The 22,069-nt window shown below is 49.0% G+C and overlaps 2 protein-coding genes across 3 annotated transcripts in view; one reads left to right on the top strand and one right to left on the bottom strand.

The window, feature by feature from the left end:
• Nucleotides 1-22,069, bottom strand: part of KCNN3 (potassium calcium-activated channel subfamily N member 3) — a 174,535-nt gene that overhangs the window by 119,231 nt on the left and 33,235 nt on the right. For both annotated transcript variants that reach the window (XM_007457987.1, XM_007457988.1), the window contains exon 3: nucleotides 3,100-3,179. In XM_007457987.1, coding sequence (XP_007458049.1) covers nucleotides 3,100-3,179 — 80 coding nt within the window. The remainder of the gene's footprint in view (nucleotides 1-3,099; nucleotides 3,180-22,069) is intronic.
• LOC103076557 (bolA-like protein 3) lies at nucleotides 19,159-19,794 on the top strand. The gene is made up of 2 exons (XM_007457986.1): nucleotides 19,159-19,442; nucleotides 19,746-19,794. The coding sequence occupies exons 1-2, from the start codon at nucleotides 19,159-19,161 to the stop codon at nucleotides 19,792-19,794; spliced, it is 333 nt and encodes a 110-aa protein (XP_007458048.1).

The raw sequence follows: 22,069 nt of genomic DNA, 5'->3' as shown, positions 1-22,069 counted from the left end.
GGAGTGGGGGGGGGGGGGCGGGATAGGTGCTTAGGATCCCCAGTGAACAGATGTGGAAACTTGAGGCCCAAGACTACAGAGCTGAGTCATGGTCTAAAAGGCTTTGGAAACCAGATAGCTTGAATCCAGCACTCTTTCATTCAAAATATGCCCTGCAGACACCTGCTCTCTGTCAGACACCATGGGTCCCTGGAAATACAGATTAACAGCGGGTTTCCCTGGTGGCGCAGTGGTTGAGAGTCCGCCTGCCGATGCAGGGGACGCGGGTTCGTGCCCCGGTCTGGGAGGATCCCAAATGCCGTGGAGCGGCTGGGCCCGGGAGCCATGGTCGCTAAGCCTGCGCGTCCGGAGCCTGTGCTCCGCGGTGGGAGAGGCCACGGCAGTGAGAGGCCCACGCACCACCAAAAAAAAAAAAAAAAAAAGATTAACAGCATCATTGTCCCTGAGGGTGGGGAAAAGGATACAGAACAGAAAATCACAATATGGTCAGGTGAGTGCATACAAGGGTCCTGCTGACTGTCTGGGCCCAAACTGTTCCCATTTCCCTCTGGCAGGAGACAGTCCCACTAGACCTTTCCAGAAGAAAGAACTTCACTGGACAGGTAAGAGGCACAGAGGGAGCCAGGTTCTGGTGACTCCCCACGTGACAATGGGCCAGGCAGGATAAGGGGCTGGGCGGTGGGAGCTGAGAATGCAGGAAGGGCCGGGCCAGAGCAGGGAGGAAGTCCAACCACCTGCCAGTACTGGGCAGTTGTGACAGTGACCATCTGGTGGGCACAGCTTGTACATGGACGAGGTCCAGCTGGAAGCAGTGGGACAGAGGTCACAGGAAAGAGACCAGCTTCCATTTCATAAAGGCCCACTGTGCACTGTCAACTGTTACCCCCCTGCTTATGAGCTCAGCAAGGTGAGTGATATGACTTCCATACTTCAGATGTGGAAACCGACAAGGCCCAGAGAAGTTGTTATTGGCTCAAGGTCATTCAGGCTGAAGTGTCTGAGCCAGGATTTAATGTCACTGACTTCATTTTGTTTCTCCAAACTGTGAGTGTCAGGCCAAGACAAGTGACTGAAAAGCATCCTCTGCTGCTCATAATTAGGGTGAAGCAGAGACTGGCTATGAGCTGAGGATGGACAAAGTGTGCCCAGTGAGGTGCTAGCCTATCAGCATCACGGCCCTGCCACCAGGCCAGAACTGAGGTCACAACTGCAGTTGGGTGGGATCAGGTCTGAGAGCCAAGGCTGCAAGCCCTGGGGGAAGGTGGGGCAGGACCCCAAGAGAATCAGAGGGAGGGATGCCTGGCTCTTTCCATCCCAATGCCTGGAGTGGAAAGCAGCAGCAGTCAGGCCAAGTGCGGGTGTGAGGCTGAGATCAGCTCCTCTCCCCTCCCTCAAGCCTGGATCACAGATGACTTCATGACTCTGCCTTTTTCTCTGGCCTGTGCAACCCCTCTGCACAGGTCAAGGTGATACATAGTAGCATAGACGCCCTCTAGATGAGGGTTCAGGGGCTCAGAGAAGTTGAGGAGATTCATGGGTCCCACAGCTGGTTTGGGGTGGGGTGAACCCAGCCTGGAGCCCCGACTGTGACTCATGGTCCTGTCTCTGATCCTGGCCCGTTCCTCCTGCCTGTACTCCTGGCTCCTTTCTGGGGTTGACTGGACCACGGTCTGGGTTAAAGCCCACCTGCGTTGCCCAGGTCAGACCCCACGAAGGAAGCTGCTTGGTGGTGTCTGGGACTCTCAGCCTCCCCGCACCTGTGACTCCCCCACAGATTAAAGAGTCCCCACCTTCTAGATTAGTGTCCTCTGGTCATCAACAGAGTGGAGGTAAGGTGGCCTGGAGCCAGGGCTCCCACGCCCAGGCCAGCCGCAGAGGTCCCTGACACCCAGCAGCAAAGCAGAACCCCTGCAGGAGCAGGAGGCACCGGCCCGTCTCTGCCTGTGCATCCGCTCAGCCCAGAAATGCTGAATGACAAAAGCGATGAGATTTGAAGTGTTTTACAGTTTACAGAGTTCTCTCATACACTCCCCATTCATCCTCACAACGACCCATAAATGGCAGAATAAAACCCCCCATGTTCCAGACGAGGAAAAGTTCACATGTTCCAGTCCAGAAAGGTCTCAGGGCTGGCCAAAGACACGCTGTAAGAAGAGGTCATGGGCGAGACTCAGCCCCAGCTTTTCTGACTCTGAGTTCTGGTCTTTGTCAATTTCTTGCCTGCTGCCCAGATGTGGATCTATCTGTGCTCCTCCAGCCAAATGACGGGAGTTATATTTAGATGCGTATGCATGTGAGAAAAAACATCTGGATACTTTAGAACTACCCAGGGCCCCAGCAGAGCAGGTCAGCCCGAAGGGCCCAGTGAGAGGGAGACCCATTGTCATGAGAAGATGCTACAGATCTGCTCACTCCTGCCTGCCCTTCCCAGCCCAGGTCGAACCATCCTCCCTACATCAGCCAAACTGGAGTGCACCCCAGAGGTTAAGCCAATATCTCTCTGGGTGCCAAGTGACTCCTGGGCAGCAAGAAACAGAGGCCCCTTCAACGACAGCAGATTCTATTCTATCTAGAAAATGTCTCCTCCCTGGCAGAGTCCAGTGGGAGTAAAGTCTACACCAGTCAGAAATACAGATTCCCGGTGGTATCTGGTGCAGTGTGTGTGTGTGTGTGTGTGTGTGTGTGTGTGTGTGTGTGTGTATGCAGGGGCACAGGAGGCAGGTCTGTTTCACCTGGGGGACTCAGTGGCTCAAGTTCAGAAAGGATCCAGCAAGAGATAGAAAGGGCAAAGCAAGTCTCACAGTAGAATGCTGCAAAATGAAAATTCTAAGCAGGACTGCCCCCCAAATCATGAAGTCGTGTTTGCCTCTGGGATCCCCACTTGAAGATAATGTCACGGTTGTTCTAAAGCCACAGGGCAGCCTCACAATTCCCTCTCCCACGAGGGTCCAAACCAAAAGAGAAGATCCACAATCTCAGATACCTTTTGCTGAAATCACCCAAGTAGCTACTGAAAGGGTAGGTTTGGGAGGGGGGACGGGCTCAGCCTGGAGCAAAGGAATAGCCCCTGCATGAAGGGGTGTGGGCGAGGGCACCTACCTGGACTTCACGTGTGTGATAGGCGATGATCAAACCCAAAAGGATGATGGTGGACAGACTGATAAGGCATTTCAGGGCAAAGAGAGGATTAGGGAAATCCGGGATGGAGCATCTCATTTTACTCTGAGGCTGTGTTAAGGGGTGGGGGTGAGGGGCAGTGAAGGCAAAGGAAAGACTGTCACCAGCGCCTCCTGGGAGCGGGATACAGCACAAAGGTAGCCTGAGCCCCGAAAGTACCTTGGGCTGGGCCCTGGGCCGGCTCCGTCTCAGCAGCTGAGGGTTAAATTATATTTGCATTCCTGCGATGAACCCTGCTTGGGCGTGATGTATTCTGTTTGTTATACATGCCTAGATTCAGTTTGCTGGTGTGTTGTTTAGAATATTTGCCTCCATGCTCAGAAGTCATATGAACATAATTCTTTTCTAGGCTGCTGTTATATGGTTTGGGCATCAATACTGTGCCAGCTTGAGCTTCTCTTTTCTCTTAACAAACCTGAACCAGAGGATTCCGAGGTCCCTTCCATCTCTGACAATGCAGAGTTCTTTCAGGAATGAATGAGAATGTCCTGGCAGCAGCTCTCATCTCCGTTTTAGGGCCAAAGGCGGGGAGGGAAGCGAGGGTGGCAGAGGAGCTACTGGAAAGAGAAGGGGGCCCGAGCACAGGAGCAGAGAGGGGTCCTGAGCAGGAGAAGGGCCCTGAGGGTCCCTCCAGCTGAGGCTGGGGGAGGCAGTGTGGGCCACCTGCCTTCACTGCAGTCCTCCAGCCCCAGGGCAGCTTAGGGGACCCACGTGGTTAGCAGCAAGAGCTCTGGGACCAGCCCACAGAATCCAAACCCTGACGTAGCCGCTTACTAGCCACGGTAACCTCAGGCTGCTCACTCCATCTCTCTGTGCTCAATTGCCTCAGGCGTCAGATGGGGATAACATCAGTACCTACCTCTCAGGGCTGCTGTGAAAATAAAGGCATTTGTCTATGTAAAGTGCCTAGCCCAGTGCCAGGCCCTGTGAGGGCTGGCTACCATCATCTACCTCACCTCCTCTACAGGGCTGGTGCCTCTGGGCATTTGGAAGCCAGGGAGTAGAGGCAGCCCCCAGTCCCAAAGGAAGGCAGGAACACAGCCCTGAGCAAAGGCAGCAGAAAACCAGGCAGTACTTCCAAGCACTGTGTTGTGGCCTCACGCATCCTGAGAGAGGTACGCCACATGAGAAACAGCCCCCATGCTCCAGAATCATAACATGCCTGATGTCTGCAAAGCACCTTACAGTTTACAAGGTGGTTTCACATCTTGTTCTCATCCACCCTTGAGACAGCCCTTGGCCTCTGGCCCAGCTTTATAGATATTACAGGCAGAGGCTCAGAGAGGTGAGTGGCTCATGCCAGAGTTCAAAGCCAAGACCTCTGACTCTCAGCCTGACTCCCAGCCCAGAGCACTGCCCGCAAGCCCTCAGGCCCACTCTCAATGGGAAACAGTAAAAATGTAAGAAGTGCCCATTTACACAGACCCAAATGACTACTTAAGATGATAATGGAAGGTGTTTCGAAGGTGGGATATGATTAATTACCACGTGAAACCTACAATAGAGCTAGGGAGGGAGACATCACTGTCCAAGAAAGCAAGCTTTCAGAGACAGAGGGAGAGGTGGCTGAGATCTCCAGCGCTAGGGGGCGTGTCCAATATGGCAGCCACTTAGAGTCAGTGGAGGGCTTGGACTTAAACCCAGGACTCCCAGATGCCCACGTCCCTGTTCTCAACCACCCTCTGCAGGCTGAGATGGAAAGAAAGCAGCTCTCCCTGGTGTCTGCCAATCTACCATTCATTTATTTGATATAGTTTTGGGGCCCACTCTGTGCCAGACACGAGCTAGTGCTGGGACCCAAGGGAGAACTAATGAAGGAGCTCATTCATTCTTTCTTTCTTTCATGACGATTTCAACAACTTCTCATTTCTTGAGCACCTGCTAGATGTCCAACAGTGTGCTAGATACTGCAGGATATTTATAGAGGGCCCCTGCCCACCAGAAGTTTCCACTCTGGCTTATACACAAACCCCAGCTTCCTACACTGTACAGGATCATCCAGCTGTGGGGAAAATTCTCCACTCTGCCTTGCCCAGAGACGATGGTCTAAGCATAATCCGCTTTCCATTTAGCCTCTTGCATGTTCTACACTTAATGAAGAGCAGCCTGCAATCATTTACTCAGTGCACACGCACAGAGGTGCCTTGGGGGTTATTCTGCTGCTCCAGTTAAGGGCCCAAAGGAAAACAGAACACAGTTCCAGCCCTCAGGAAGGTTCCACTCTTCGAAAGCACTATTGGATGCCTGAAACACCACCCAAAGCACAAGACCTACTGGGGCTGAAGAGAGCAGGTGGTGAATTCAGGGACACTCAGATTTTTAGGACAAGACTACCTCCCTATAGGGATCAACTGGGGACAGATCATGATGTTTTCGAGCCAGAAATGACCATAACTTTCTTCTCAAAGGGGTCTGACATCTGGGGAGCATCATGCCTCCCCAGGGAAGGATTTGGGATCGGCTGCACATTTCAAACTCTGATTTGTTTCTTTTGGCAGAGAGTAACTGAAATCGGAATCCAAGTCTATTTCCATCATTTTTAGAGGAAGAGGTGAAGGAAAAGGGGCCAGATGCTGTCTCCTCTCCTTTGAGCTTCTTCCTTTTGTTCTAAAGCTCAGAGCCTTTTACATAAGAGTCAACTCCACCTGCTTCTTGGTTTTGGTCAGTGAAACCTCATCGGCCAGTCCCAGCCCCATAGGGAGACGAATGTGCACTGGATCGGTGGGAATGCTCATTACTTCACAGATTTCCTTGCATTCTCTATCAAAATCACATGTCAATAAAAAATAAACCATCAACCATTTTTAATAGCAGGAAAATACCTCAAAGAAGTCTGGCTGGATTAGAAATGTTTTCTGTTTGTTAAAATGTTGAATTATGAAAAAAATTGTTGAATTATGATCTTTTCTTTGCTGTCTGAACTCCAGTGAAGCTTGAAATTGATATGGTTCTTTGGGTGATGGCAGCAACTCAGGGCTAGCTAATTAGCTGCTGTACACCACATGTGTGTATGTACACACACCTGCTCAGCCCCCACTCACTGCTATCCAAGGGCCAAAGGGACTCATAGGGCTGGACGGGAGTCCTGTGGTCAACTGGTCAACATTTCTCCCCTGCAACTCAGACTTTTTCAATAGAGTAATATCCTTAATACACAGGAATGCTTAAGAATTATATCCCAACAGATGAGAGTTGTTTTTTTTAAGCCATTTATTCCTAAATGCCCCAAACTATTAGAGTGGGTAAGTAAATTGGAGAATAGCCAGTGATGGAACACTATGTTGCCACTTAAAGCCACTCGCAGAGAATATTTGCAGATATCAGGAAAGGTTCATGATATAATATCAAGTCAAAAACCCAGACCCCAAAACTGTAAATATGGTATATTTCCAATTATTTTTTAAGTTTTTACTTTTTTAATGTAAAAAAGACTGCAAATATATAGTGTCATTCTATAAAGTGTCGGGGTACTCAGTTGTATTACCTCTGATGATCTGAGTACAACAGGTGCTTAATAAGTGCTTCTTGAAACTACTACTTTTATTTTTACCTAACATTTATTAAGATGAGGTCATAATGTCTCCATTTTACTGTTTTAAAAACAAAACAAGACAAAACTGAGGGTCACAGAGACAAAGTGACTTTTCCAAGGTCATACAGCTAGCCAAGACTTCAGCTATATATCAGATTTTTCTATATACCACGCTTCCCCGCTGCCTTCAAAATGAACTAGGCTCCCAAGTGAGATAGTGAGTTCCTGTCATCTTAGTAGAGGCTGGCTACAGCCATCAGGGGTGCTGTAGAGGGGATTCCTAGCTGGGAAGGAGGGTGCACCACATTCCTGCAAGATGCCCCTATCCACGTGGTCCTGTTCTGCTCCAAGCCATGAGCCAGCCCTTCACAGATCTGTGACTTGTTGACGACAACAATCCGTTATAAAGCACTACTGTAGGGGCCTACCATGCAAGGTGGACATCGTCAACCCACTCTTACAGAGGAGGAAACTGAGGCACCAAGAAGTTACCTAATTTGTCCAAGGACATGGCCAACAAATGGCCAAGTCAGGATTGAAGAAGCCAGGATTTACTCCAGATCATCTCCTTCCAGGTTCTGTGCCCTGCCTGTGCACCAACACCCCACCTGCCCGGCTGGTCAGGCCTTTCCAGCCTCCAATTTCTTCAGTGAGGCTTCTCAGAACTGCTCTAGCCCTTCCTCCCCCAAGGCTGTGCAGACTGTGATGGAGTGTGTTCCCAGCTTCTGAGCCAGCCATATAAATTGCTCTCCCAGCCACCCTGTAGCTTCCAAAGACAAGCCAGAATTGTAATGATTACGGTAGATTTTCCAGAGACTTTGAAGTTCTAAATGTATTATATTGTTTGGAACATTTGAAAATAACAGAAAACCATGCAGGCAGAGTCCTAGAGGGGCATTGAACAGAAGTTAAATATCAGGTAGAGATGTGCAGGTGCCTTCCCCAAAGTATGTGTGTGTGTGTGCATGTGTGTGTGTGTGTGTGTGCATGTGCGTGTGTGTGTATGTGCGTGCGTGTGTGTGTGTGTACATATGTGATCCATTCATGATCTTTGTCACTGGCTGGAACCCCCAAAGGGGAAGAGGTAATATCATCTAAAGTCTGTATCTACTGAATTAAGATTTACGTTTTGTGCATTCGACTTGGGAAATAATTGATTTAGAAATCTTTTCAGTTTAATAAGGTCAACTTTTCCTTCAATTTCATGGAGAGGCTCCAAAATTGATTGACATTCAGCATCAGCTTAGTACTGTGGCTCTGTAATGGTTGTCCTAATTAGACACTCTTGCTAATTAACGCTATGCAAATTAAAACCAGCCCCTTATCCACTGGCCAGGAAGACTGCATTCGTGATTGCTGTTCTCTGCGGAGATGGAGCTTCTTTCCTCAACCTGGTGCTTTCATACCAGCGCCAAGCCCCTGCCTTCCTCCTTCCTCTGCTCTCATCCTGCCTCTTTCTCATAATCTCTCATTCTCATCCACTCTCCACACCTTTCACCCTCATGCTCATCTCTTAGCTCAGGCTCATGGTCCCAGGTTGAGCTGCCTGATTTAAGTACATCCCTGGCTCTTCCTGGCATTCTCAGAGTGACTGCCCAGCCTGGTTCCTACCAGAAGTCAGCTACCAGAATCCTATTTTGGTCACTCATGGTCCAGAATGGAATCACTCAGACCCTCTGTGTCCTTGGATGTCCAACTTGCAAACAGGGGAAACAGGCAAAGCTGTCACGATGGGGTGGGAGGGTGGACCCTGGGGGCTTCAAAGGGCACCTGGATCTCCGACAGGCCTGAGGAGGGAGAAGTTCCAAGAAGCCCAGATGCTTCATAACTAAGAGGTCTCTGGAGCTGGGCCATGGGCTTGCCATCAGAGGGCCCAGAGGGTCTGGGCCTCCTCCACGGTAAATGCCTGGCTTTGGACAAGCTGCTTCACTCTTCTAGGCCTCAATATCCCCAGTAAAATGAGACTCTTGGACCAAATAGTCCCTGAAGCCTAATGGCCGATGGCACTGTGCACACACTGGCCATGACACATACACAGGTCATAGGGACACTCCCAATATTTCTTTCTTTTTTTCTCCTTTTCTCAGGCATTTGTATACATGATAAAATTGTGAGTGTGAAATAGTCAGCAACAAAACTCACTCATGCCAACTTCTCCTCAAACAGAACGAGATAGCTAACAAAGAAAATTACCATTGTCTCTTTCTAAATAACATGAGATTTGGAAACAAAAGGCCAGAATTCAAGTCATATCTTTGCTGTTCACTAGCTATGTGACACTGGACCTGTCACTTAACCTCTCTGGGCCTCTGTTTCCTTCTCTGCAAGCCAAATGTAACAGGACCAACTCTCACAGATACTGGAGGATAAAGTAAAATAATGCATATGAAAAAACTCATTCTTTTTTCACACACAAAAAAGCTCACATTCTCTTGTAGCCAAACGCCCTTTCTCTTGCTGCACAGATGTCAGGGCAGGTAAACTCAGCTGGTTCTCAGTCAGGGGCTGCTGAATGCACCTCCAATATCAGCATTTTAGGGTTGCAACAGTTTACAAAGATGCTCCCCCAGGCATTTCAGAAAGACAGCTTTGGCGTCCTGCAGTGGGCCAAACATTCATTCACTCATCCATTCACACTATAAATATTTACAGAGCACTTAACTATGCCCAGGCCCTGTGCTGGGTACTTGCAAAAGGCCAGGGATTCCCCCACTCCATCCACCCCCCAGTCCGCTGAGCCTGAATCCCACCTGGCAGACAAAGGGCAGATGAGTAGGGCCTGGGAGAAATGGGCAGGAAGCCCAGGCTGAGAGCAAAGACCTACAAGTAGCTCCTTGAATGACCAGGACCAGAAGAGGCAACCCTAGAGAGGCAGCTGAACCCGAACTGACCCTACATCCTGAATGTGAAGTGAGGAATACAGACTAACCCAAGGCCAAAGGAGCTTCAGAGAGTACCTTCTCCCCAGGATGCTGTTTGCTAAGGATGCAGGCTCTCTCTGCAGACAAGGAGGGCATGAGACCTTCTTCTGCTCCACGACCACCAGGGCTGAGCATCAGCCTGAGTACTAGAGACCAAGCTCCAGGCACCTTCCACCTTCCTGAGCTCTCTGTGTGGGTGTCTTTACCAGGTCCCAGGGGCTGTCTCTCACCGCCAAGATGGAAACCCCAGAAGGGCAGGATTTCAGATTTGTTTGTCCACTTCTACATCCTGGCACCTCAGACATTGTCCGGCACATAGCAGGTCAATAAGTATCAGTTGAATGCTGAATATTTGAATGAAAGGAACAAAATTTTGAGATGTGCCAAGCAGGTAGACACTTCCTTCCTGAACTCCCAAATACAACTAAAGGAACATGATAAAAATAACAGCCTACATCTACTGTGCGCTTACCATTGCCAGGCGCTGTTGTAACTGCTTTAGATCCTCGGAACAACCCCATGAGAGGCCCAGGGAGGTTCTGTCACTTGCCCACCATCCCCAAGCAAGGACAGAGTAGAGGTCAGATTCCAACCCAGGCAGAAGTTAGACCCAAAGGTCTGTGCTCTCTCCACCCAGAGAGTCTCATGACACACGGGCTGCCTGTCATCGGAACATCGTCTTCCATGCCCAGTCTTCCTGGGCAGGACTAATCTCTCCATCTCACCCCACTCTCTGATGAGGCCCCGGTCATGTCACCATTAAACCTCGGTCACTTAGTAGCATGACAGACAGTCAGCAGCCTGACGTCAGGGCTGGGGGTCTGCATCGTTTTTGCAAGTGCAGCCCAGACCAGGCCTGGTATGGGGCGGGCAGGCAGGAAATGCTTGTGGAGTGAAGGATGCCAATGGTCTCAAAATGAAACTCATAAAGTCAAGTTGGCCTGGGCCATTTCTCTGTGGCCCTCCACTTTGTCACTCCCAGAAGGAGATGGAACCTGATGGCTGAGGGACATCATGCAGTTAACACAAGGGCATTCGGGTCTGAGTAGAGGGTGGCCTGGTAATGGTTAGTGAAACCAGCACAACGACCAGGACACCAATGAAGAAGAAATCATCCTCCCCAGGTCTCGGTCCTCCCGCTGTGCGATGACCCAAGGAGGAAAAAATGGTCATTTGGGAGACCACGCTACCAAAATATCAAGTCAGATGGGTCACCCCTAAGGCCACAAACATAATTCCAATTAAGGAGATGATTTCCTTTACAAGGTCTGAGCAGAGGGGAAATGGCATATCATGAATTCTCTACTGCATGCTTGCTTATAATTTATTTTTCTGCCCCACTTACAACACTGGCAAAGATTCCATGCAATTCAATCAAAATGTTTTATTATATACTTGCCATGTGCCAGGCACTGTGCTAAGTGTAGGAGGTAGGAATACACATGATGAGGTCTTTCTGAAGGCAGTTTGGGGCTTGCTGCTCCTAAAGTAGCCAAGAGCTGGCCTACTAGGACTCTTCCAACATGAAATAAGCACTTAACAAATGTTTGTTGGGTGAATGAATGTGGAAGGGTCAAACTTTTGAGCTCTATACCAAGGCAGAATGAAACCAGAGAGGGGTTGAGTCTCCTCACCCCATCAGGGAGTATGCAGGTGGGAAGGATGCCCACCAGGCACCAACAGCCCAGGCCATTCTAGAACTGAGGGACCTTGACCCCCACTCCAGAATAATTGAATCAAATCTCTGCAGGTGAGGCCTGGACACTGACATTTAAAACAATATTTCAGCGATTCAAATGTGCAGGCCAGGGATGAGAAATGCTGCTCTAGGGGCACAAGAAAGAAGTACAGAAGGCTGGGGCTGACATCATAGCCTTGAGGAGACTCTGTTGAACAGTTAGTCATATGCATAAGCAGTGGAGCTCCTTAGAGTTAAAAGGAAATGTAAAAGCCATCTAGTTAAATGGCTCATGACTCTCCTCTGTAAGATTCCTGGCATATAGTCATTCAGTCTCTGCTTGATTACCTCCAGGGACAGGGAATTCACTTCCTATCAAGGCAGCCTATCTCTATGTTGGAAAGGCTCTGACTTTTTCACAGATCTGGCTTCAGCTTTCTCAGGTGCTTAGTCCCCAATAAAGCTAAACAAACAAATGCCTCTGTGAAGCCTCACTCTGATTTTGGCATCATATGTGCCTATGCAAACGTCCTCAATAAGTGAGCCCCTCCCCAAGACAAATACCAATAAAAATATAGACACCAGGCCTGGAGGCACCCCTGGAGGTCAGCTCATCCCCACCCTTCATTCTATATGAGGACACTGAGGCCCAGTGGGGCTGGCTCGGCCCCTATCAAACACTAGCCTGTGTTGAAGCAAAGCTTAGAACCTGGGTATTGGGTCCCCCAGGCTTATGTTCATGGGGTGGGCGTCCCTGCCCACCCTGTCTCCCCTGTTTCTGAAGATATAACAACTCTAAATTTATCTGTCCTCCAAAAGCCTAGATCCCTATCCTGGAAGTCACCTCCGAACCTCTCGCGTAGCCACTTTGTTTCCTTCTCCAATAAACAATCTGCTCCTGATTACCTTTCATCCTCCTCTGCTTGTGGAGTGTGAGCGCTCTTGGCCAGTCAGCAATTACGTCATTCTTGTGGTGTCAGAAAGCCCATACGGCCTTCTCCAGCTTTGATGAATGCACACCTGTCACTATGCATCTCATTCTGAAGGTCCCAGCCCCTGCCATCATCTTGGGAGAAGCACATACGAAAGGTCTCTTGTCCTAGCCGCAACATGTATCCTGGCAACCTGGGGGGTCCTCAATTACAGAGAACCACTTAATCTTTCTTCACCCCCGAGGTGTGGCAGAGCCCTGCCGGAAGGCTGCTCAGTTTGCCATCACCATGATGGGTTCTCCTTGCAAATATCCACTGCTACCCTCACCAAGACCATGGTCCCCATATTTCCTCCAACTTGCAGGAGCCCCCCCCCTTTTTTTTTTTTTTTTTTTTTTTTTTTATTTACAATGTGTCAGATAGGTTGTGTGTTTTCTTATTGTTCTGTTTTGAAGAGTCCTTTGTACATCTTGGCTAACAGTCCTTTATGAGACACACCTTTTGCAAATATTTTCTCCCAGTCTGTGGCTTGTCTTCTTGTTCTCCTGCCCCTGTGTCCCCTGCATCGGCAGGCGGACTCTCAACCACTGCGCCACCAGGGAAGCCCAGGAGCCCCCCTTTTTTAATGTTCTAGAATGTTGGAGACAAATAACTGTGCTTTCTGGATGGCTTGCTTTGAAGTTGTTTTCTTTTCTCTTATTAAAACCTATCTGGGGCTTCCCTGGTGGCGCAGTGCTTGAGAGTCCGCCTGCCGATGCAGGAGACGCGGGTTCGTGCCCCGTTTCGGGAAGATCCCACATGCCGCGGAGCGGCTGGGCCCGTGAGCCATGGCCACTGAGCCTGCGCGTCCGGAGCCTGTGCTCCGCAAATGGGAGAGGCCACGACAGTGAGAGGCCCGCATAACGCAAGAAAAAAAAAAAAAAGAAAACCTATCTGGCCCCCAAACCAATAAAACAGCAGGAAATCACTTTGCTCTGCAGAAGGCTGTGTGTGCACACTGGGTTCCCAGCTAGAACCAAACCAGCCCAGACAGGGCTTGACCCAGGACTGGGCTTCTCTCTCCCCATCCTGCCCCAGGACATACACCAGACTCCTGGATTCTCTGCAGGAGCTGTGGTCAACCAATTGCAATGAACTGGGTAAATGCATCTTCAGATGGATAGAATCTGAAATAAGAATTCTCACCACCTGACAGCCACAGAGAAGCATGTGCTGGTTTTAAAGACACAAAGCAAGGCCTACAGACTACCCCCACCCTTCACCTCTCAGCCCCATCAGCCCCCCCACACCAGTTCTCTTCCCTCTTTTCACCCTCCAGCCCCTGCCTCTCTCCGCACCAGAGGCTACGGCGGCGGCAGAAGCAACACCATAATCCCACCTACACCTTCCAGCCTCATCAGAGGTTTCTACAACCCACTTCTCTGCCCACTCCCAGTCTGGTGCCCAGAGGCAAGACCACTTCCATCCCCATGCAGGGCACAATCAACCCCTGAGCCTGGCAATGTTTGGGCCAAATGAAAATTTTAAGACGCCCAGAAATCACATATGGTGAGAAAAACAACCGCCTGGCAGGCTCCACAGACATCTCTGAAGGCTGGAGCTTCCCGGATCAGGAACAGCCCTGTCCTGTGTTTCCCCTGCCACGTTTCCAGGCTTCCCAGAGCAGCAGCCCGAGGACAGCATCACCCTCCTTCCACTTCCACACCCGCACTCTTGCCAGTAAACGTGAGACAGCAAGTCCTCCAACCCAACGCACAGACTCAGCTGGAAGGGGCCTCCTGGGCCATCTAGTCCAACGCCCCCACTTTACAGGCAAGGAAATGGGGGCCCAGAGAGGGGCTCTGTCCTAGCCAAGGTCACACAGCAGTAACAGAAAGGGCTAATCTTGCCGTGAGTCTTCTGAGGCCTGGGCCAGTGTTTTTCCCACATCCCCACTCTGCCTGCCCATCAGTCACACACTCCTGAAAGGGGCAGCACCCCTGTCTGATTCCTCTCCCACCCTTCTGCAAGTCCTCAGTTCACGTTTGGGGAATGAACGTTTCTTCTATGGCTCTCAAGGGCAAATCAGGAGAAATAATAGTCACCTAGTCCAGGTCCTCCGTCTTCTTTTTGCCTAAAACTCTAAAAGCTTAAACATAAATAAAGGGAAATGGTCTGGAAAAATAACCACTTGGCATGGAACAACTGGCATTTCAGAGCTGCATCAGAAGTGGAAATACTGTTTTTCAGAAATTCAGCACAGCCATGAGTTGTTAACTCCTAGCCACTTGGCACAAGCTTTTCGATTGTTTGGATGTGATGGACGATGTTGATAGAAGTGGTGGAGACCAAACACGGCTATTAATAGGCTGAACGTGGCACTTTTATCTCTCTCTCTTTCTCACTCACTAGCTCTCTGGCACCAAACTGTTGCCAACCCGCCTACCTTTGGCTCTGAGGTGCCATCACCTCCAGCAACAGGGCACCACAGGAGCCGTGTTTCCTGCCCATGTCCGAGCACGTTCATCCTCAAGCCTAAAAGGCCAAGGCTGCTGGCCAACGTGGGCTGCTTGTGTGTGCAGAGCTTCAAGGGAATCACAAGGCCTGAAGCTTCCTTGGGTGCAGTCCCCACCTCGCACAGAGCAAGCAGTAGATTATCACAGTTTAGGGGAGTCAGGAAGCTCTCAATTCCCCCATGTATTTCTCTTACCCACCTCCTCCCTGCAAGAATTTGAGGCAACCCCGATCTCAAGGCTGGAGCACATCCACCCTACTTGGCCCAAGTCAGAACTGTTTCAAGGCAGAAGGATCCCCATGGTTCCCTAAAGGATACTGTTTCTGGGAACTCTCTCCAGATTCAAACTCTACAAGGATTTACTGAGTACCTATGACATTTCAGTCTCTGAGCCCACCCATTTTCATATAGGATCTCACTTAATCCTTACAACAAGGAATTATTGTCCCCACTTGACAAATGAGGAAACTGAGGCACACAGTGATCACACAATTAGCTGAGATCACATGATTAGTAAAGGGAGGAGTCTTCTGATTCCAAGTTCAGGATTGGAGAGGACCCTGGCAAAGGCCCTGTTGGGAAGTGTGCCCTGCACTCTCCATGGGTATGGTCACTTTGCTGCAGCTCTTCTGAAGCCTGAGCTGCTGGGTCTCTCCCTCTGAGCACCACGTGTTTCCCCAGCCCCAGAGCTCCCTGATCCTGGCCAGCTGTCCTCAACCTGCACTGGCTCAGCCACCAGGGAAGCCATGGCAAAGATCAGAGCTGGACTGGTTTGTCTCTAGCACTATTTTTAATATCCATTAAATGACAGTAAAAATCCTTTCTTCCTTCCAGAGTTATTGTGAAGACCAAATCATAACTGTGGAAATGCTCAACCACCTAGGGATTCCCAGAAGCTCAAAACAGTCTATGCACATGTTGACCATACATATCCAGGTTTGCTCTGGGGAGACCAGCTTATGTCTGTTGTCTAGCATAATTATTAATATGAGTAGCAATTATTAATATCATACTCTCAAAAGTGTCCCCATTTAGACAGTGAATATGTAGAGTGAATCACACGGATCACTCTACATACGTAGCATTTGCTGCCTTAGGGTCTGAGGGAACTGGGGGCCCCTCCCTGCCCTCTGGCCTCCATGTCTCCCAGCTCCCACACCCACCTTGTCCAGTGGGAGGGGTGGTGCTCAGTACTGCAGACCCTTGGCCAGGGTCCCTGCTACCAGGCTCACAGACAGGCATCATTTTGTTAGATCAAAGTAATTATTAGTAGACAGTTTTTAGCAGGGCAGTGTCACAGTGCCTGGATTAACTGCAATTATAGGTCACTCCTTTAAGGTTTATTCCATCAATTATGGACAATCTCAGTCACATGCCCAGCTGCCTTAACCCTTTGTGGCTTGAATTACTCAGCACAGAAGAGGCTGTAACCATGGAGAAGGCTGACTATATTTGCTACTGAATCATTGCCCTGTGGATGTCAGTTTAGAGCCTCCCCTCTTACGAGGCGCTTTCTTGCAGTTTCCTATTTGATCTCTGAGAGACAGGGAGAGCCACTCCCATCTCACAGATGGGAAAACTGAGACTTGGAATATTTAAGCAATTACCCAACGTCACACAGCTAGGAACACCAATTCTTAGAACACTGTGTTGCCAAAACATTGTTTTCTTTAGCAATCAATGAGTGTGACCTGCACGGGAACCCTTCAGAATGTGACCCTTGGGCTTCAGTAGTCTGACCCGGCCCCAGGGCGAGGCATATGGGACAGCATCTGAGGGCATCCAGAGGCAGGCCTGCCAAGGAGTCAGTCCAACGCATCAGATGCTGCATGCTCGCCATGCAGAGTCACCCTGCACCTGGAGCAATTCAAGCGGCCTTACTGTCAGAGAGAAAAAGAAAAGAAACTCCAAGAAAATGTCCACACCAGAAAAATATACAAACATGGAGACACAGAACCTTCCTTCTTCCACTGTTCAGCAAGGAGAGTAGCCAGAAGGCACCTCTTGCTAGTGAGGGGATGGCAGGACACCCACAGGCCCCAGACACCTAAGGGTGTCTCAGTGTTGAGATGAGAGAAGCCGGGGAACACTTCCTTCTACTTCCAGAGCCTTTATTTGGGCTCCTGCCCCATATCTACTATGCCCTGCCACCGGTCACAGAACGCTAGTTCAAAGATCTCCAAGATCCCACAGTCCAAAGCCCCATTTTACAGATGGGGGAACTGAGGCACCAAGCAGGAAGTGCCCTGCCTATGACCCAGCTTGCTAGGGCCGAGCTGAGAGGGAGCGGAGGGCCTTCCCCTCTGCTGGGTTCTTGCTGCCCGTGGCTGTGAGCTGCCGCAGGGAACTGGGGGGCCATCTCCTGTGTCTCTCGTGGGAAAGTTTGCTGCTTCCTTTCTTCCATCTCTCTCTTTCCTCCGCCCTCATCTCACTCTCCTCACCCACATTTCTTCCCTCTTGCATTATTTCCATTTCCCTGTTTTCCAGAAACAGGGTTTAAGACTGTCAGCCAGAGTTTCTAGGTCTGAATGGAACTCACTGTGCTGGAGCCCCCAGGCTCCCACTGGGTAGTCACCCCAGACTCTAGGCTGCTTTGTGGCAGGGTCTGGGTCCTATGTGTCTCTCTCTCCCCATTACTTCACACAGGGCCTGGCACATAGTAGTGGATACTCAGTAGGCACTCAAATGAATGAATGAGTGAGTGAATGAATGAAATACCATGCCAAACAAATATCGTATATTAACAAGGAGAGGAGAATCAAGCAAAGTGATTCCAATACAGGTCTCACCGTTCAGGTAGTAAATAGCTCTTAGAATTGGGGGAGGGGAGGGAGGAGAGTCTGAGTCACCTTTAAATTCCTCATTCCACTGACTAAACAGATACTTATCTGTTTAGAATCCATTGTTTAAGCCTTTAAATGTAACAGCTGTGATCAAAGACCTAGGAAAACAGAAACTGCAGCCAAGCTCTCCCCCCAGGCTCCTCAGCCTGGAGAAGCTCTAGGATCAGAGCTATAACCCTGCAAAGGTGGTGGAACAAATGATGCTTGTGAGGAAAACCTGTCTTTCCAGCCACAGCCGTTTTCAATTCTGCAGAAGTGGCTTGGGGGTCCCTGAGAGGAAGAGCAAATGCTGGGGCTCCCGGACAACCACTGCAGTTGATGACTTGCTAAGCTTTTGAAACCCGGGTCAAAGTAAAGGAAAAAGACTGTACAGGCCAAAGGCACTGACATCTCTCCACGCAGATGTCCCTGGCTTCCGGGCAGTGACTCCTAATCAGCTGCCTCTTGTCACTTGGGACCAGGTGGACTGGGGGCGTGGGGAAGGGTTAGGCCCAGGAGAATGAATTGCTTCATTGAAGAAACCCAGCTGGGCCCAGGACTGTAAGTTGTGGGGAGCCAGGTGGGCTGGGGCAGGGGTGGGGGGCGCGGGGAGGGCGCGGAGATAAGGTATTCCTGCAGGGCTGGAAAACGCCAGGCAACTGTGAGCTATGAGGGTCAGAGGTGCACATTCTTCCTGGAGAACTCACCCCTCTCCCTCCAGCTGCTACCAGCTGCTGAGCAAGGTGGGACAGCCAGGAGACATGGGTCAGGTGGCCAGAGGTAGAGAGACAAGTACAGAAGAAAAGGCATGGGAGCCAAAAACAGAGGTGGTCATGGGTGTGGAGAGTGTCAGAGCTGGGACAGTTCTTGGAGTCTTCTCATCTTACAAACCGGAACACTGAAGCCTAGACCTGGCTGAGGTCAATCAGCTCCTAGGTCCAGATCTAGAATCTAGCTCCCTAGACCCCCTACTCCAGTGCTCCTTCTGCCACACCATGTAGACTCCACAGCAGTTAATATAAAACACAAACTGTGCTGAATGGGAGAAAATATTTGCAAACGATATGACCCATAAGGGGTTAATATCCAACATATATAAACAGCTCATGCAACTCAACATCAAAAAACCAAACAACTCGATTAAAAAAATGGGCAGAAGCCATCGACAGATGAATGGATAAAGAAGATGTGGTACATATATGCAATGGACTATTACTCAGCCATAAAAAGGAACGAAATCGGGTCATTTGTAGAGATGTGGATGGACCCAGAGACTGTCATACAGAGTGAAGTAAGTCAGAAAGAGAAAAACAAATATCGTATATTAACACATATATGTGGAATCTAGAAAAACAGTACAGATGAACCCATTTGCAAGGCAGAAATAGAGACACAGATGTAAAGAACAAACGTATGGACACCAAGGGGGGAAAGTGGGGTATGTGGGGTGGTGGTGGTGGGATGAATTGGGAGATTGGGATTGACATATATACACTAATATGTATAAAATAGATAACTAATAAGAACCTGCTGTATAAAAAATTAATTAATTAAATTAAAAAAAAAAAAGGGCAGAAGGACGGCGGGCCACATTGGCCGGTCATGGCAGCGTGGAGCCAGGCTGCGGCAGCGCCTCTGCTCAGCGGAACCTGCCGCCTTCCTCTTCTCCACTGTGCTCAGCGCATGTTTGCCTCGCAGACTGAGGGGGAGCTCAAAGTGACCCAAATTCTCAAAGAAAAGTTTCCTCAAGCTACAGCTATCAAAGTCACTGACATTTCAGGAGGCTGTGGGGCAATGTATAAAATTCAAATTGAATTGGAAGAACTTAAGGAGAAGAGAACGGTCCAACAGCACCAGATGGTAAATCAGGCATTAAAAGAAGAAATCAGGGCTTCCCTGGTGGCGCAGTGGTTGAGAATCCGCCTGCCAATGCAGGGGACACAGGTTCGAGCCCTGGTCCAGGAAGATCCCACATGCCGTGGAGCAACTAAGCCCATGTGCCACAACTACTGAGCCTGCGCTTTACAGCCTGTGCTCCACAACGAGAGAAGCCACCGCAATGAGAAGCCCATGCACCTCAACGAAGAGTAGCCCCCGCTCACCACAACTAGAGAAAGACGGCACGCAGCAACGAAGATACAACACAGCCAAAAATAAATTAATTAATTAAATAAATTTTTAAAAAAAGAAAAAGGTACACACAGATTGCAGATATTTACCTCTGTCCCCAGACACTGACCATGCCCTGGCTGTGTAGATGTTGCTGCTAAAACCTTGGATGAATCTTACTGCCACCATTCTTTCCTAGGCATGTGACAAAAAATTTATCTATTTTACTCATAGACATTTCCATATTGTAATTATAGAAGAATACGGCATCTATTTAGATGTTAATTAAAGGCAACAGACAACTAAAAAAAAAGAAAAAAATGGGCAGAAGAACTGAACAGACATTTTTCCAAAGAGGAAATGCAGACGGCCAACAGGTACATGAAAAGATGCCCAACATCCCTAATCATCAGAGAAATGCAAATCAAAACCACAATGAGATATCACCTCACACTTGTAAGGATGGCCATCATCAAAAAGTCTACAAATAACAAATGTCGGCAAGGATATGGAGAAAAGGGAACCATTGTACACTGTTGGTGGGAATGTAAATTGGTGCAGCCACTGTGAAAAACAGTATGAAGGTTTCTCAAAAAACTAAAAACAGAACTACCATATGACCCAGCAATTCCACTCCTGGGTATATATCTGAAAAAAACAAAAACACTAATTCGAAAAGATACATGCACCCAATGTTCACCGCAGCATTATTTACAATTGCCAAGATATGGAAGCAACTATCTATCTAACTATATCTATAACTGTATACCTATATCTGTATCTGTACACACACACACACACACACACACACACACACACACACACACACAAAGGAATACTACTCAGCCATAAAAAAGAATGAAATTTTGCCATTTGCAGCAACATGGATGGACTTGGAGAGTATTATGCTAAGTGAAATAAGCCAGACAGAGAAAGACAAATACTGTATGATATCGCTTATACATGGGATCTAAAAAATACAACAAACTAGTGAATATAACAAAAAAGCAGCAGACTCACAGATGTAGAGAACAAACTAGTGATTACCAGGGGAGACAGGGAAGGGGGAGGGGCAATATAGGGGTAGGAGGTTAGCAGAGGTAGTAGAGGTACAAACTACTATGTACAAAATAAGTTACAAGGGTATATTGTACAAAATGGGGAATATAGCCAATATTTTACAATAACTATAACTGGAGCATAACCTTTAAAAATTGTGACTCACTATATTGTACACCTGTAACATATAACATTGTACATCAACTATATTTCAATAATAAAAAAATTTTAATTTAAATTTTTTAAAAAGACCTAAATTTTTAAAAACATACAAACTGTGCCACCCCTCTGCCTAAATCCCTTCTGTGGCTCCCCACGGCCTCTAGGATAGAGGTGAACCCCTTAAGCAAGGCACCTGCATGATCTGACCCTTGCCTACCTCTCCAGCCCCATCACACCATAGACTCAAGCCACATTTTGTCTTTATTCACACTCCTCCAAAATGCTCTGCACTGTCATGTCTCTAGGCCTTTGCACACATTTCCTGGGCCAGGAGTGACCTTCCTCTCTTGGCCTATCATATTCCTAGTCAACCTAGACCCAAATACGTTCTCACTACTCCCACTGCCCCACCCTCCTGAGCCACCTCCTCTTCTGTGCTACCTCTGCTGGACATCAGGCCTCTCTGGGAAACAATCTAAGTGCATTAAGTATCTGTTTACTGGGCTGTGAGCTCTTTGAGTGTGGAAACAAGGTCCTTTTCATCCTCCGGTTTCTCCCTGACCCCCAGCACCTAGCAGAGTGCCCAGTATGTGAGAAAAACTCCATTAATGTTTGCAGAATTAATTATCAAATTAAGGAGTGAGTGAACCCCTGGGCAGCACTGATAGCGCCTTGTTTATGTTCCTCATGAAGCTACTTAACCTCCAGAAGGACGAGCAGTACTCAGAATCCTCAACCCCCGATTTTCTCTCTGATCTCCCTTCCTCCCCACGTGGGAGGGCGGTGGGGTCTCGCCACAACCAGGAGTCATATGAGGTGGTATCTCTGCGGGGAAAAGAGCAACTGAGATCCAGAGGCCCTGAGTAACGCCTCCAGCTTATGTGAACACAGGTCACTGAACAGTGATGGCAAAGCAGCCAGACTGGTTACTGAGTTCACTTTTCCATGAAACGAGCATGTCAACGTGTGGCCACTGCCATCAAGGACTCTGCAATTAGCAGTCCCCTGGCAGCAGGGCGCAGCTGTGCAACACCACCCCACAGCACGGCTCCAAGTCTCTGGGTACCTGCTCTGCAGGGGGAGCAGATCCCAGAGCCCAAAGGAGCAGCGAGTCTCCAGAAGACCCCTCGGGGGCTCTAAGGGCTGTGACGTGATAGGCCATTAGCCTTCCAAATTCTATTTT

This window comes from Lipotes vexillifer, unplaced genomic scaffold (assembly GCF_000442215.2).
Source record: "Lipotes vexillifer unplaced genomic scaffold, Lipotes_vexillifer_v1.1 scaffold238, whole genome shotgun sequence".
NCBI classification, from domain to species: domain Eukaryota; kingdom Metazoa; phylum Chordata; class Mammalia; order Artiodactyla; family Lipotidae; genus Lipotes; species Lipotes vexillifer.
Note: the sequence above shows the minus strand (reverse complement) of the source record. Positions and strands in the feature narration are given on the sequence as shown.